Genomic DNA, 15,225 nt, shown 5'->3' with positions numbered 1-15,225 from the left:
TTAATGAAAAATAAATATCTTCTATAATTCCTTTAGTAATAAATATCTTCTTAAGTGATGACAAACAGAATTAAAAAGCAACTAAGGTTCCTATCCCAGGATAAGTTCTGCTTTTTTTCCACAAGAAATGTTTTCTACAATAATAACTTAAAACTTTTTAAAATCATTTCCATTTAAATACTCTAATCATCTTATTTTTTCTATTTTAGTTTTGCCATTTAACTTTTTCAACTAGTTTTCTCTATTATTTGGCACCACTGTGCAGCATTTAGTGTTTGCTGTTGTTGCTGCCTCGGTCTGTTGCCACCGAGTCCATTGCCTGCCCCCCAGCATGGAGCTGCCCTTGCCCCTTTCGCAGTGTGGCAGCCACACACGCACACACTCACACACACACATACAGAGTCGTGTGCGTTGTCCTCGTCTCTGTCTTTTCCGTTGTCGCTCGTTGGTTTATCGCGCTGCTTCAGTTAGTTACCATCATCAACATGTTGACATGTCTATGACTGCATATCTGTGAGTGTGTTAGTTTGACTGTGTGTGTGTCTCATTGTTGTTGTTGTTGTTGTTATTGTGCGCTAAGCAACGCTAAGCGAAGAGAAGAGGAGAACAGACAACACACACACACACACACACACACACACACACACACATAGAGAGCGTTTATCACTCATGCTTATGGTCTTGTTTTTGCGGTGATATATCACACTTGACACTCATTCATTCAGTTTTAGAGTTTAGTGTTTTTGGCCTCGTTACGCTTCCCTCTCCTGTGATACACTCCCTCTCTCTTTCTCTCTTCCTCTTTTGCTCTGTGTTTCGCTCATTTGAATTTCATCACTTTTGAGACAGGCAGAGGTTTCCATCATTCCAATGATGTACCAGCTTCTTCTTCTTCTTCTTCGTGCTGACTGCCTGTTAATTTGTGTGAACAGCGCACAGGGTGGCTACTGTTCACATTCACACTTCTTTTTCACCCATATCTGTCTCAATGTTATTCCCATTCTCGTTGTTGTTATTGTTTTTGTAATTTCTGTTATTGTTGTTGTCTCTGTTCTCTGTTTTCTGAGTTCGTGTTTGTTTTTCAATTGCTCCGCAAATGTTTATGCAGATGAATTGTATTTTGAGTTGTGTTTTTGTCTGGCTCTGCCCAAGTCATGTGTTAAAGGAGAAGGGGGGAGTGGGGAAAGTCGTTTTCGGTCCTTTTGCCAATTTGATGAATGTGGCAAATGTTTGCTAAGCTTTCCATAATGTGACTCTAAGCTCTGGCCCCCGCAATATGCTCGGAATTTCGATTAAACGGACGGAACAGATGGAAATTTCACAGAACATTGAAAGGTGATTAAAAATATTGAAGCCTTATATGAGGTAGGAAGAAGTAGAAAGAACTAGCTTAAAATATGATAAAGATTATAAAGAGTAGTAAGCATTTCAAACAAGAAAATATTAAAGAATTCTTGGAACTATATAAAATGTAAGGTAACGATCTCTTAAGCCATCTTAAATGTTAACGTAAAGAAATAAGAATATATTCAAGAATTCTTGGAACTATATAAGAATACTTTAAAGAAACTTCTATGTAAAAAGAGAAAATAAATAGAATCAACGAGTATTATAAAGATTTAAAAAAAAATTTTAAATAAGAGATTTAATTTTAATGTAAATATTTAATGAGAAATTTAGAGATAATAATATTTAAAGATTTTAATAATATGATCATAAGTTTGAGGGGAACGTCAACAAATACTATAAAAACTTTTATGAATATTATTCCCTTATTTTTAATATTTAAAATTTGTAAATTATAAAACAAAGATTTAATTTAAACATTAATATGTAATGGCAAAGTTCGAAGAATTTTAAAATATTTAGTTGATAATGGAATTTTATGTGGACTACAAAGTATGAGGAGAGATATTTAGAAGAAATAATACTCGATGCCTTCAATAATAAGATTATAAATTTAAAAAGTTCCAATAGAGTAAAATACCTCTAGTTAAATTGACCCTCACTTCTGTCTTCAATTGCAAAAAACCCAACAAAATCGAGCTGTCGAAGTCAAAGCTGTGCTCAAAGTTGAGGACTGAACAACAGCAAACATTGCCCCCTCTTAGAATAAAAACCCCTTTGCCTTGCGTCTTATGGCAAATTAATTGCCAGCTACAAAACCAGAAAAACAAAAACAACCCGCGGCAGTCGAAAATGTTGCCCAAAAATTGCTGACAGACGCTTTGCCACAACTCATAAACAATTGCAACACAAAAATTCGGTTCATTTCAGTTCGGTTTTGGATACTGGAAAAATGTATAGAAAATGTTGCATGAATTTGATTTAAACTTTTCACTCGTAATTTCAATTGGGCAATCGGTGAGATGAGGAAGAGGAAGGGGAAGGGAGTGGGGGGATTGGCATTCAAATATGAAGTTATTGCTGGCAGAATGTAACTGCAACCCTGTTGCAACAACAACAACAATGCTGCAACGGATGGCGTCTAAATTTAACAGCAAACAAAAAAAACAAAAAAAAGTTGCACACAAAACAAATGTTTTTGACGCATTTTTCGTAGTGTCAGTGCATGAAGAGCGGGGGAGGAGGGAAGGGGGGGCGTGGCTGGCGCCAGGCATTTACAGCTTTTATGACGCTGCGTCGCCGCGTCGGCGACAGCAACAACAACAACAACAATGAGAGACGACGACGTCAACGTCCGTCACCGCAAAGGTGTCAGAAAATTGCATGCGGCAATTTCAGATCCATTTGACAGATGGAACGCGAAACTGAGATGCGGACGAGGACGGGGAATGGAATGGAATGGAACAGCGTGTGATAAAATCGTGTGTCAATTCGATTTTTGACGTTAACCGACGCCTAAACAACAACAACAACAATCGAAACAACAACTTTGTTGTTTTTTTTATTACCTTGGAATTGGAATTGGGTGACCGTTGTTGCTGCCACAGTTTGTTGCAATAGAAGCGGACGCGCTACATGACATTTGTGGCAGTGAATTGGCAGCTTGCAGCTGCAACCTGCAACCTGCTGCAACTTGCAACTTGCATCAGCATCACACCAAAGAGTTCCATGTGGGCGAGCTAAATCAATGTTTAACCGGTTCGCATTCATTTTAAATCGATTCCAATTCGATTCGATTCGGACTTCAAATGATCCGACATAGGAGAGGGAAGAATCGATCGGTATCAATGTAATACTATAAACACAAATCCAGTATACTAAAGAATCAATATTTTATAACTTTGCCTAAAAGTTAAATATTGAGGAAAAATAAGGAAGTGTTCCATTCCATAATTTCAATAAATTAATCAATAAATTAAAAGAGTCATCAGTATTAATGAGAAATTAAGTTAGTATTTCCAAGCGAAACTATTATTTCTTACCTTAATATGAAATTTATATCAAGGATCTGCTTTAACTTTTGTGTTTCACTCCAGTTGTTCTATCTCAAACCACTTAGATATCATTTTTGTGAATTAATTTTGAGGTTATGCTATGCTATACTTATTTTAAAACTTGTCTCATCTAAGAATAATATAAGATCATAATCATTTAGTGAAAGCGTTATAAGCGTTATAGTTGAAGTAAATCCAACTATATCAAAAAAAGCTAAGTTGCATTCAATTTAAAATTAATTGACTATAGAAATCTATTATTTGAATTAATTTCGAGGTTATGTATTTGGAAGTTTACCTCATCATAGATTAATATAAGATCATTAACTAATTTTATAAAATTAATTTTTAAACTTAATTTGATAAAATTAATTTTTAAACTAAATCTAACTTTATCATAAAAAAGCAAAGATGCTTTCAATTTCCAATTAATTCTATAAAAAATCTATTTTTTTGTAAGAATGAAAATATTTGGTTAATGCTTGGATAATATTTGCTTAACATTTGCATGCCAACCCCTCTTCCTCTCCTCCTAGCATATAAAGTTATTCCTCCCCCAAATCATTTCATCAATGCAAATACACAAAAAAAATTGCATTGTGCAATTGAAATCAAGTTACAATGTTGTCGCGAGATGAGCGTGGCTACAAAAGGGGGTGGAGGGGAGACGGGTAGATGGTGGCAGTGAGGAGAGCGAAGAGAAGGGGGGGGTAACATTCCGGTATGTCACATTTCTAGCCCACAAAAATATACAAAAAAAAAGAGAAAAAAAAATGAATATGTAGCGAATCCAACTTTTGACGTGTGACAGCAGTTGGCGTTGCATTTTGGCCGCAATTGTCAGGTGCCGCGATATTCGAGGACCTGTCAATCCGATTACAGATATTTGAGATATATACGCGACGGCAACGCAAAATGCCAAAGGGGAGGGGCGACAAAAGGGGGGAGCAAATGTACAGTAAAGCTGTAGACTAGACTTTAAAGAGATGTGCTTAATTTAAATCAAATGTTTTTAAACTAAATTCTAAATATATATAAAAATCTACTCATTACAATCTTACAACTGGAAGTAGTTGTAAACTCAACTGAAAAATGTAGACAAAATAAATCAAAATGTTCAATAAGCCTTTCAACTTAATTTCCCTTAATATAATTAGTGTGACGTCACAAATTCAAATTCAAGACGCTACCTCGCTTTTACATGTCAAACCCTGGAAGCAGTTGAAGTTCCCTTAAGACAACTGGAAAGTGTCGAGAAAATCAAACGCGTCGCTGTCGTTTACTTTTTTTTGTGTGCTTGCGTAGCTTTCGTTAAGTTTTGACGAAACTAATAAAGATGCGTAATGGTTGCCTGCGCACAAGTATTGGAAAATAATTACAGGCAAAGTGCAAAGAGCGACACAAGAAGACGAGAAAGGGGGAGGCGCAAAAAGTGCGAAATAATCTAAGCTTAAAAGTACAGTTAATTTATGCAAATCATAAGCAGCAACACTTACCAAAGGCGTTCATAATTGTCAACGTTTGACTAACACACACACACACGCACTCACGAAACGCGCACACACGCATACACAAACGACTTTGTCACGTGCGAAACGAAACGATGAACCGCTAACTCCCCATTCCAGTCGAAAACGCAGCGCAGCGACGTCGCAGCGCAGCGCATTCAACAATTGGGCTTAAGCATGTTCTTCATATTTTTTTCACAGCACAACACGACGCGACGCGGCAAAAGTAAAAGAATTAAAAATGCGTTTGTAAATTTGCGTATTTCGATGCAACGGCGATTTTGCAAACAACAACAGCAAGAACAACGAACAAAACTTTTGCGCTGCCTTGGCTTTGGGGCTGCGCTTCATTTTCAATTTCAATAAATAACCTTGATTTAAACGGCAGCGACGTCAACAGCGTCGCTAACACCAACGCACTGGCGACATTCTCACCCCCACAGTCGTTTGACCAGCTGCACACAATGCACAGCCACAACTACAACAGCTACAAAGAGAGCGGCGAGCGTGAGAGCGAGACAGTTGGTGAGCCAGACCGGCCCCCACACACAAACACCTGTCACACTGCACATTGTCGCACTGCACAGCTTGGCGCTCTCTCGCTCACGGTGTGAAGCGCGCTCTCTGCCTCATACGCACACACACACAGAAAGAGTTGTGTGTGTTGCTCTCACGGCCATTGCAGTTGTTCCGCTCCCCATTTGTCTCAGTTTCAATTTCAAGTGTTTCTTCGCCAAAAGCTTTCTCCTCTCATTCGCAACGTCAAACGGCAAAGGGCTATAAATCAAAACAAAACTGCAGCTGGCAACGTCGACGCATGCGCTACGTTCACAGCAGCAGCAGCAGCAGCAGAGGTTGCTCTCTCAGAGCATGCACACACACAGAGGCACACACGTAACGCTCTCTTTCTGTCTGCTGCCGGCATATATCAAATTAATGGGGAAAACGTCGTCGGTTCTCTCTCACTTTTGTGCACGCCACAATTCATTTTGATTGCCATGGCGCGCGCTCATTTGTTTCGCTCTCGCTACGTTGTCGTTGCTGTTGCTGCTGCTGCTGTTGGTGCTGCCTCTGCTGCTGCTTCTGCTGCTGCTGCTGCTGTTGCTATTGCTGTCAGCTCTCAACGTTGTCAGTGTCAAAAAGATGTTTTAGTCGACAACGGCAGCGCTGAACGAAATCATGTCGCATATTTTCATTGTTGAATTTTTCGCAAGGAATTCAACAGCAGTAGCAGTAGCAGCAGCAGCAGTCGAAGCAGCGCAGTAACGTCGTGACGTGCTGTCGGCAGCGTTGTTGACCCATCACAAAATTGCAACGTGCGCGTGTCAATCAGTCGACGTTAATGAGTTGCTTGGTCCGGTTAACCGATTCAGTTCAAATTCCGTGCTAAACTTCATAACCGTTTCGCGAGTCGCGCGCGTTTTTCTAGTCGCCCCATCATCAAAAAAAAAAAAAAAAACAAGAAAAAACACAAATACGCAACAGCAGCAGCAAAAGAATAATAATAAATTTTGTGGCAAGCGTCAGTAAATCATTAAATTAATAGCCTCACACACACACATACAGAGACGTACACACAGCTGTTGTGGGGAGTGCGTGTGTTGTTGGCATTTGCCAAGGAGGAGCAAAGGAGAAGGAAGAAGTAGAGGCAAAGCTGCTCTGCCTTGGAAATTGGCGGCAGTTGACCGCAGCAGCAGCGACGACGACGACGTCGATTGCACTACACAACCACAAGCACACATACACACACACACACTAATACACACGTGCTGGCAGTAAAACATATTGAGCAAGCAGAGAAGTAGAGTGAGAAGGGACGTCGCGCGTTTTCGTCCCGGCCGCCCCATTGTGACATTTGATTTATTTGACGTGTGTGTTTTTGATAGAAGCTCAACACGAAACTGACACGTTCACACAGACACACACACACACAAACACATTCGCATACACGAAGACAAGGCAAGCAGACATTGAGTCGACGGCGCCGCTCTCAAGAATTTCAAACGTGAAACGAAAATAAAATGAAATACATTTAATTTGTATTAGTATTTGAACTTGTGTATTTGTATTTGTATTGGAATTGGTATTTGTATGCGTGTGTTTGGCTTAGTTAAGTGCGTTTCGCGTATATAACGAAAGTGTGACCAAGACAGCAACAACAACAACAATAACAAGAACAATCAAAACAACAACAGAAACTAAACTAAAGCGAATCGATGCGAACATTTAATTAGTGTGAGCTACGAAAGAGAGACAGAGAGAGTTAGAGTGAGTGAGTGAGTGCTTGCAAACTTTGAGTAAAAGACAACAAAAAATTGAAGTGAAACTCAAAACTCAAAAAACACAAAAATACAAAAACGTCAAAATGATGCTACACGAGGCTGTCATGCTGGAGATTTATCGCCAGGCGTTGAGTGCAAGGTGAATTAACCGTTACAATTAAGAGTGCGTCATTTGTGGGGGCAACTCAATTAATTAATCTATTCATTTTCATCTTAGAGTGATTAAATTATTATTTATTAAAGTTGGTGATAGAAGTTTCTATTTTCGAAGCAAGTTTATATTACTTTTCTAAATTCGACTATTGGAATATTTAGTGTTGATATTTTTGGTTTATTTTCATACGATATTTTTAGATTTTCTTGATTGAAAGAATTTATATTTAGAGATTTAATATGAAGTTATTAAAGACAAATCAATCTATTTAGAAGCATTTTAAACATGAAAAGAATTAAATTAAATGTATTAAGAGTTAAAGTTTACACTTCTTAAGATATTAAAAAACAATTTAACACTCCGTTTTATACAAGCCCCTAATTATAATTAAAAAATAAAATTTACATGCTAGAAAAAACGTCCATTTGAAATGAATTGCTAATAATTTATTTCCTAAGTGCCAATAAAAATACATTGTGTATATACATTATCAATAATTTTTATAGCATTATTAATAATTTGGTAGTTTCAAGTTCAAATTAAAGACAGCAAGTTTGTTTGGTGATTAACACATATATATTTTGACGTCATCTGATGTTTATAAATCTTAAAACGTTTGACATACTTTTCTTATCAGTTTCCTCAACAACCAAAATAATTTTTGAATATTTTCGAATCCCAGCTGGCGCATTTGTTTGATTAATTTTGGGTTTTTTGACATTTGCTTTCTTGATAATGAATTGAAATTCGCAACAATATTTCCACAACAATTTTAGAAATTTTAAACAGTGTGCTACAAAAGTTTTCTACTTAGAATGCAAATGTGAACAGTAAATGTTCGGAAATACACTTTTTTTTAAATGTATTATTTTGTAGTAGAAAACATTGAGAGAATCAGTTGAAAATATTTTTAAAAATAATTTTACACATTTGTGTCATAAAAATATATTGAGGGAAATAGTTACAGTATGGTTTATAATAAGACTCTTCTTTATGAATATAAAGAATGATGATTTTATGAAATTATATGTGTTGACCTTTTAGTGAAGTGAAGTTTTATATTATAGAAACTGATCATTAAGCTTCTCAAAGGTGGTATTCAATGAATACTATTCATAAGATTGAGTTTCCGTATGTTCCACTTATACTTTTAGCTTTCTTGTAACTCCCTTTAAAAAGGAATTCATTAATTATGGATATATTTAATCAGTTTTATACCAATATAATTTTTCTTAAAATCAATGATAAGCTTAAGTGATAAAGTTTCACAATCAAGTTATCTCATGTATTATTTAACCATATAAACTTTTGATTTACATGAAATAATTCCTCTAACCCAACTTCCTTCCCCCTCTCTCTTTTTCAACTTTGCAGCGAGTTGGCAAGTCCGCGTTGTCAATCGCGGGAGTCGAATGCCTCGGCAGCTGGCGCTGGAGATGCGCGTTGTCCATCGAATGAATCGCACTGCTCGGCCAACGATTGTCTGACCCCCGCACCTACGCCCACGCCCACCACAGCCGCCTCCCCGGTGGGTCTGCCCCTCACCGCCACCTTGGCTCCTTCGGCAGCTGCAGCGTTGTTGCCCCCGCAATCCGCTGCAATGGCCGCTTATCTGGCTGCCGCACAACAGAATCATTTGCTGCTGACCAATCCGCTGGCAGCGGCAGCTTCCTTGGTGCAACAGGCAACGCAACAGGCCGCTTCGCCAGCTGCCAGTAATCCCCACGAAGAGGAAGAGTCTCCTGCACTCGACTTTAGTCGGAAGCGAGCGACGTCGGAGTGCGAGGCAGCCGCTAGTGATGAGGAGCAGGAAGAGCTGGCGGATCAGGAGTCCGCGCCTTTGGATTTGTCAGTGAGCACACGAAAGCGACAGACGCCGAACCTAGAGCAGGATTCCCCAGCTAGGAAGTTGCCACGCAGTGACTACAAATCGCCCTTGCCACCAGGAAGCTGGGTTCCTCCCTTGAATCCCTATTTGGCAGCTGTGGCAGCCAAGTCAGCGGCGGGTTTAAGTGGCAAACTAGCGCCAAGTGAGGCGAGCAAAGCCCTGGAGAAGATGAGCGAAATGAGTCGCCTTGAGACGCCGCCGCCGAGCAATCGAACTCCCGCTTCCAACAACAGTTCAGTGGGAGCAGCTGGGGGAACTTCGGGAGGCGGACGTCACAGCGCTTGGCAGTCGCATTGGCTGAACAAAGGCGCCGATGCGGCCAAGGATGTGTTCAAGTGCGTCTGGTGCAAGCAGAGCTTTGCCACGCTCGCCCTGCTCACCACTCACATGAAGGAGACGCAACACTGCGGCGTCCAAGTTCCTTCGCCCTCCTCCAACTCGAATTCCACTCCAGGAGCAACACAACCTTCGTCGGCATCGCGAAACAACAATGCCACCTCGACCAACAGCTCGAATTGCTCCAGCAACAGTTCGTCGACATCCTCAAGTTCCTCCAAGTCCGAGCTGAATATGCTCATCAAGGAGACGATGCCGCTGCCCCGCAAACTCGTCCGTGGTCAGGACGTTTGGCTGGGCAAGGGAGCGGAACAAACCCGACAGATACTCAAGTGCATGTGGTGTGGTCAGAGCTTCCGTTCGCTGGCCGAGATGACGAGCCACATGCAGGAGACTCAGCACTACACGAACATCATATCGCAGGAGCAGATCATCTCCTGGAAGTCCGGTGACGAACGACCCTCAAACGGAGACCGTTCCTCTGCAGCAGTGGGAGGTAACAACTCCTCAGGGGGCACGCCCACAGCGCCCAGTGTGAGTGCTGTGCTCACCTGTAAGGTGTGCGATCAAGCATTCGCCACGCTCAAGGAGTTGAGCACCCACATGGCTCAGCAGTCGCATTACAAGGATGCGAATGCCGCCTCCAGTTGCGCTTCTTCCTCCGCTTCGCCGCCAGCTCCGACCGCAGGAGGCGCAGGAAAGCGTGGACGTCAAGCACGCAACGAGAAGCGCAAGAAATCGCTCCCAGTGCGAAAACTCCTCGAGCTGGAACGCTCGGGAAGCGGAGGTGGCCTTGACTCGGCCCTAAAACCGTTGCGGGACTTTGCAGCGGCTACGAAAATAACGTGCGAGAAATGCGGCAGCAAGATTGAGACGGCGCTGTTCGTGGAGCACATAAGGAAGTGCCTGGGTGACAGCATTCCCATTCCCCCGAGACGAGAGCAACAGCGTCTAGCCAGTCCCAGCATGCAGTCGGAGAAGCCCAGCAATAGCTCCTCCACAGGCGGAGGTCCTTCGGTGTTGAATGCCCTCGAGCAACTGATCGAGAAGAGCTTCGAATCGCGTGTGGGACGATTAGCCCCTGGTTATCCGGAGACTGGCACACCGCTAGGAGCTAGCATATTGAAGCGTCTGGGAATCGATGACAGCAGTGACTACACCAAGCCCCTGATGGATGCTCAGGTCATGCAGATGCAGCTGTTGCGCTCCTCATACCCCTCGAGGGATCGCAGTGCCAGTGAATCGAGCTCTGCTAGTCGTGTGGAGTCCGCTTATACGCCGGACCGACAGCAGGCGACGCCACGTCGCACTCCAGATACGCCAGCGTCCTCGGTAGTAGCAACACCTTCGCTTCCACCACCAACGAGCAGCATCAAATCAGAGCCAATCGAGACGGAGCAGGAACTGGAAGCTACTAGTAACAACAGCAGTCGACATCTCATCAACGTCAAGAAGGAGTTCAGCATGGACTCGGTAACGGGCAATGCTCGGGGAAGTCCCAGCGCCAGCAGCGAACGCTCGAACAACTCGCCGCCCGCTGTGCCCGCTACGCAGACAACAAACCTGGCGGAGAGTGGAAGTTTACTGGCTCTGAACTCCATGTTTGATCAGCTGAGCAGTGTGGAAACCAACAATAATAATACTGGTAAGTGGCAAACCCAAAATTTAATGTGGGTCTAACTTGAGGTAGGGTCAAAAGGTTTCATCCCAGGGCTTTTTGGTTTATTGATCTTAGAAAGTGTAAGAAGAAAGTCAGGGAATAAGTTTAGGATTGTATGAAGTAGTAAGATAAGGCAGAGAGTCACAGAATTGAATGAAGTAGTAAGGTAAAACAGATAGTCAGGGAATAAGTTTAGGATTGAACAAAGTAGAGAGGTAAAGAAAACAGAGTCTGGGAATGAGCTAAGGATTGAATTAAAGTTAAGGATTGAATAAAGAAGTTAAGTAAGGCAAGAGAGTCAAGGAACAAACTAAGCATTCAACAAAGGAGTATGTTAAGCAAAGGAAAAGAGAGTCAGGGAATAAGCTAAGGATTGAAAAAAGTAGTAAGGTAAAGCAAGGACTTTATAAACCTGCGAGGTTGCAAAGTTTTTTTACTCTATCCGATATTTTAATCTAATAATGAAATGAATAATGAAGTTTCTACTACCAGACACACTCATTGAAATCCTTTCGTCTTAAGATTACTCCAAAATTATCCCTTCATTAAACCTAACCTAAATGTTTCCCTTATTATCTATTCCTTTAGGACTTTGCTTCAACAACAACAACAACAGTACTGGAAATGGCAACTCGAAGAAACCGAAAGCACATCCGCTGGCTGCCTTGCAAAAGCTCTGCGAAACAACCGATCCTCCAGCCTCGAACACACGCAGTGCCTCCTCCGCCTCCTCAACTACACCGAGCTTGGGTCTAGGCGGAGTGGGAGGCAATGATCTGGTTGCCTTCAGCTGGGCCTGCAACGAGGCGGTGTTAAGTGCGAGCACAGCGGGAGCAGCAGGCGGTGGTGGTGGAGCGGGAGGCGGGGAGCTGATCATCAAGTGCTCGTTCTGTGATACGCCATTTGGATCGAAGGGCGCCTATCGTCACCATCTGTCCAAGGTGCACTTCGTCAAGGATGCTGCGGAGGATTCGCCCACCACAACAACAACATCAGCAGCAGTGGCGTCGCAGCTCAAGTCGCCGGCGGCGGCGCAGTCACCGAAATCGCTGCCGATGGCCTCGCCAAAGCGTTCGGCATCGCGTAGTCCGGCAACGCCGGCAGTCCAACAGCTGCCGCAGACGTCGCCGTCGACGTCGCTATACGATGAGAGTCCGCAGTCCAAGTTCTTAAAGTACACGGAGCTGGCCAAGCAGTTGTCCTCGAAGAATGCCTAAAGTGAGGTTAAGTGCAATCGCTGCTCGCCGCTGCATTGATTTCCGATCAAAAACGAAAAGAGAGCGCAAGTAGAGAGCGCAACTTAAGCTCTCTCAATTGTCGCTCTCGCAAGACGTTCTCTCTGCAGCCGCATTTCCCCTACTTTGCTGAATAAGCAGACAGATTTCCCCTCCCGGTGCCTGGGGTAGTGACGTCACAGCGCTGACGTCTCTCAGTTTTATTGTTTGCCAAAACACACAAGCAGCAACAGAAACAGCTAGATCATGCCATCGCATTCACACGCACGCCACTCGTGCGAAATTCAATTACCACCACTTTGACGAACTGCTGTCCATCAAAAACAACGCACACACACTCTCACACACAGACACACGCGCACACTCTCTTACAGTGCAAGTGCAGGCGTGCGCAAGAGCGAGACGGTTGTAGTGTGCACAGCAGTTTGACGAAAGGCGACGACAACAGTTCGTCAAAGTGAAAAACAACAAACACACGAAACGAAAACGCAAACGGGCAAGCAAAAACAAAATACAAAAGCAAAACATGCTGACCCATGCGATTGGATGGAGCAGCAAGCAACACAACAGCAGCAGTAGCAACAACAATGCTCAAAATGGGTGGGGGATATATATTGAGCAGCAAAACGCAACCGGTTTGAGCGCAAATCGAGTGATGAGTGAGCGAGCAAGAGAGAGAGAAAGAGCGAAACCAATTGAGTGGATTTTGTATGAACAAATTGCGGTTCCTGGTCAAAAAAGCGTGCCAAAAAATTAAGAAAAACTAAAATTAATAAATTTATTAATATTAAGTAATTACAAAAATGCAACGCAGTATACGTAAAAAACTTTAAACAACAAAAAAATCTCTCAAAAAAATTTTTAAACTCATTTTACGAGTGAAAAAAATAAATACAATTTGTTTTAAGTTGTTTTTAGTAAGCAAAGAGGCAAGTTTTTTTGGAGTGTAAATAATTGAATAGAGATTTAGCACTTTCCTTCCAATATTAAGAATTATTAAAGAATTAAACTATATTAATAAAAAAGTCAAAAATCAAAATGTAATCACGGCAACTCATGTATACGCATTAATTATACAATAACAAATTATATACTTAACTATATTAATTATATACGAACATTAAATACAATGTATACCAACAACACTCAAATCTCAAAATGAACTACAAGACGAAGAAGAATAAGAAATGTATACCTATTATATATATAAAATATATGTATTTAACCTAAGATTAAACCTAAGACTTCCAACTATGAAAAGGACAAAAATCCTACTATAAAACAAATGAAAAAACTTAACGCAACAAAATGTCAAACATTTCATTGTCATCAACAAGAAAACTAAAACAACAACAAAAACAACATCATCAGCAACAAACTTGAACTAATTTAAAAACAAAAAGATTAACTTATGATAATATTATATATATAGAAGATATGTCTGTATCTGTATCTGTATACGACTTGTATTTGAGTTTTTGTGATATTATTTTTAAAACTCCTTTTGCTTCCTTTTCGCCTAGTTCTTAAGTAAGTTTAACGAAAAATGCAATAAACATTTCAATGCAAAAACAAAACGCAACAATTGTTTTTAATCTCTGGACTCGAAATAAAATTTTCATTTCTATTACATTTATTCAATTACTTTTTGACGATAAAAACATAAAATCGTATGGACTAATTCTAGAAATTAAACAAATCAAACAATTCTAAAATTTGCAAAAATTTTTTATAAGTTTAAAATGATTTTTTTTTGTATTTCATTTATTTATTTAGTACACGAAGATAAAAGCATATTAATCCTTTTAATCAACATCAAATTTGCAATTCAATTTTGAAAAATATTTTCCAACTATTCGAAAAATTTCAGAAATTATTGGCGACGAGTTTAAAAAATATAAATTTCTTTTGGCAGTCGCAATTTAGTGTAAAGATTCTTCAGCACTATTGTCAATAATTTCATTTTTATGATTTAAATAATTTTCAAAATAAATAAAAAGTAAAACTTCTGTAACTATTAAATTCGATTAAAATAGCTGCATTATTTTTTTAACTTATTAAATTCAAATTACCTTTTTATTTATTGGGAAAGTTTTAGCTATTTTAAAATTATTATATTAACTTTGTAATAAGTTAAAAAATTATTTTAATTAAAAATTAATTTCTAGAAACTCTTTTTTTGTAATTTTTAAGTATTAAATTATCAAATTATACTATAAATGTAGAAAGTTTACATTTCTTAGCGGAATGAATATTTATTTATTATAAAAGAAAATTATTATTTATACATTAAAATTAACTAATCTTTAAACAAATTTGAAACACACTTTTATTACTTCTTGTAGCAAGATTTTAATCTTGAAATGCAAGTATAACATAAAAATTTTGATTTAAGATTGTTTCAACCTAAAAATTTTATTTCTAGATTGATCGAAGATATTAAAAAAAATATTTTTCTCTCTATTTAGTATTACTTAGCATTTTTTTTTTTAAATAAGGAATTTTGTTGATTTGCTTAAAAATTAAAATCCGTTTCTTATTAGTCAACACTTTTATTTATACATTCAAATTAAACTTTTTTATTTTTGAAGGTATTCAAAATGAGTATATGTATTGTTATTATAGTATTAGGGATTATTAAACTACACTTTTATTACCTTACATTTACCTTTAACATTTCTAAATTTAATAAAAAGATAGTTGCTATAAAACTTTCTATCTTAAAAACTTACTTAAAAGAGTCTTATTTTTATTTGAAACT

At 39.6% G+C, this 15,225-nt stretch overlaps 1 protein-coding gene across 1 annotated transcript; it reads left to right on the top strand.

Moving 5' to 3' along the window:
• Positions 1-6,074: 6,074 nt before the first annotated feature.
• LOC117565202 (protein tiptop) lies at positions 6,075-13,997 on the top strand. The gene is made up of 3 exons (XM_034244207.2): positions 6,075-7,330; positions 8,720-11,214; positions 11,818-13,997. The coding sequence occupies exons 1-3, from the start codon at positions 7,275-7,277 to the stop codon at positions 12,444-12,446; spliced, it is 3,180 nt and encodes a 1,059-aa protein (XP_034100098.1). The 5' UTR covers positions 6,075-7,274; the 3' UTR covers positions 12,447-13,997.
• Positions 13,998-15,225: the final 1,228 nt, after the last annotated feature.

Source organism: Drosophila albomicans, chromosome 2L, assembly GCF_009650485.2.
Source record: "Drosophila albomicans strain 15112-1751.03 chromosome 2L, ASM965048v2, whole genome shotgun sequence".
NCBI lineage: Eukaryota > Metazoa > Arthropoda > Insecta > Diptera > Drosophilidae > Drosophila > Drosophila albomicans.
The sequence above is the reverse complement of the archived record's forward strand: the minus strand, read 5'-3'. Positions and strand labels throughout refer to the sequence as shown.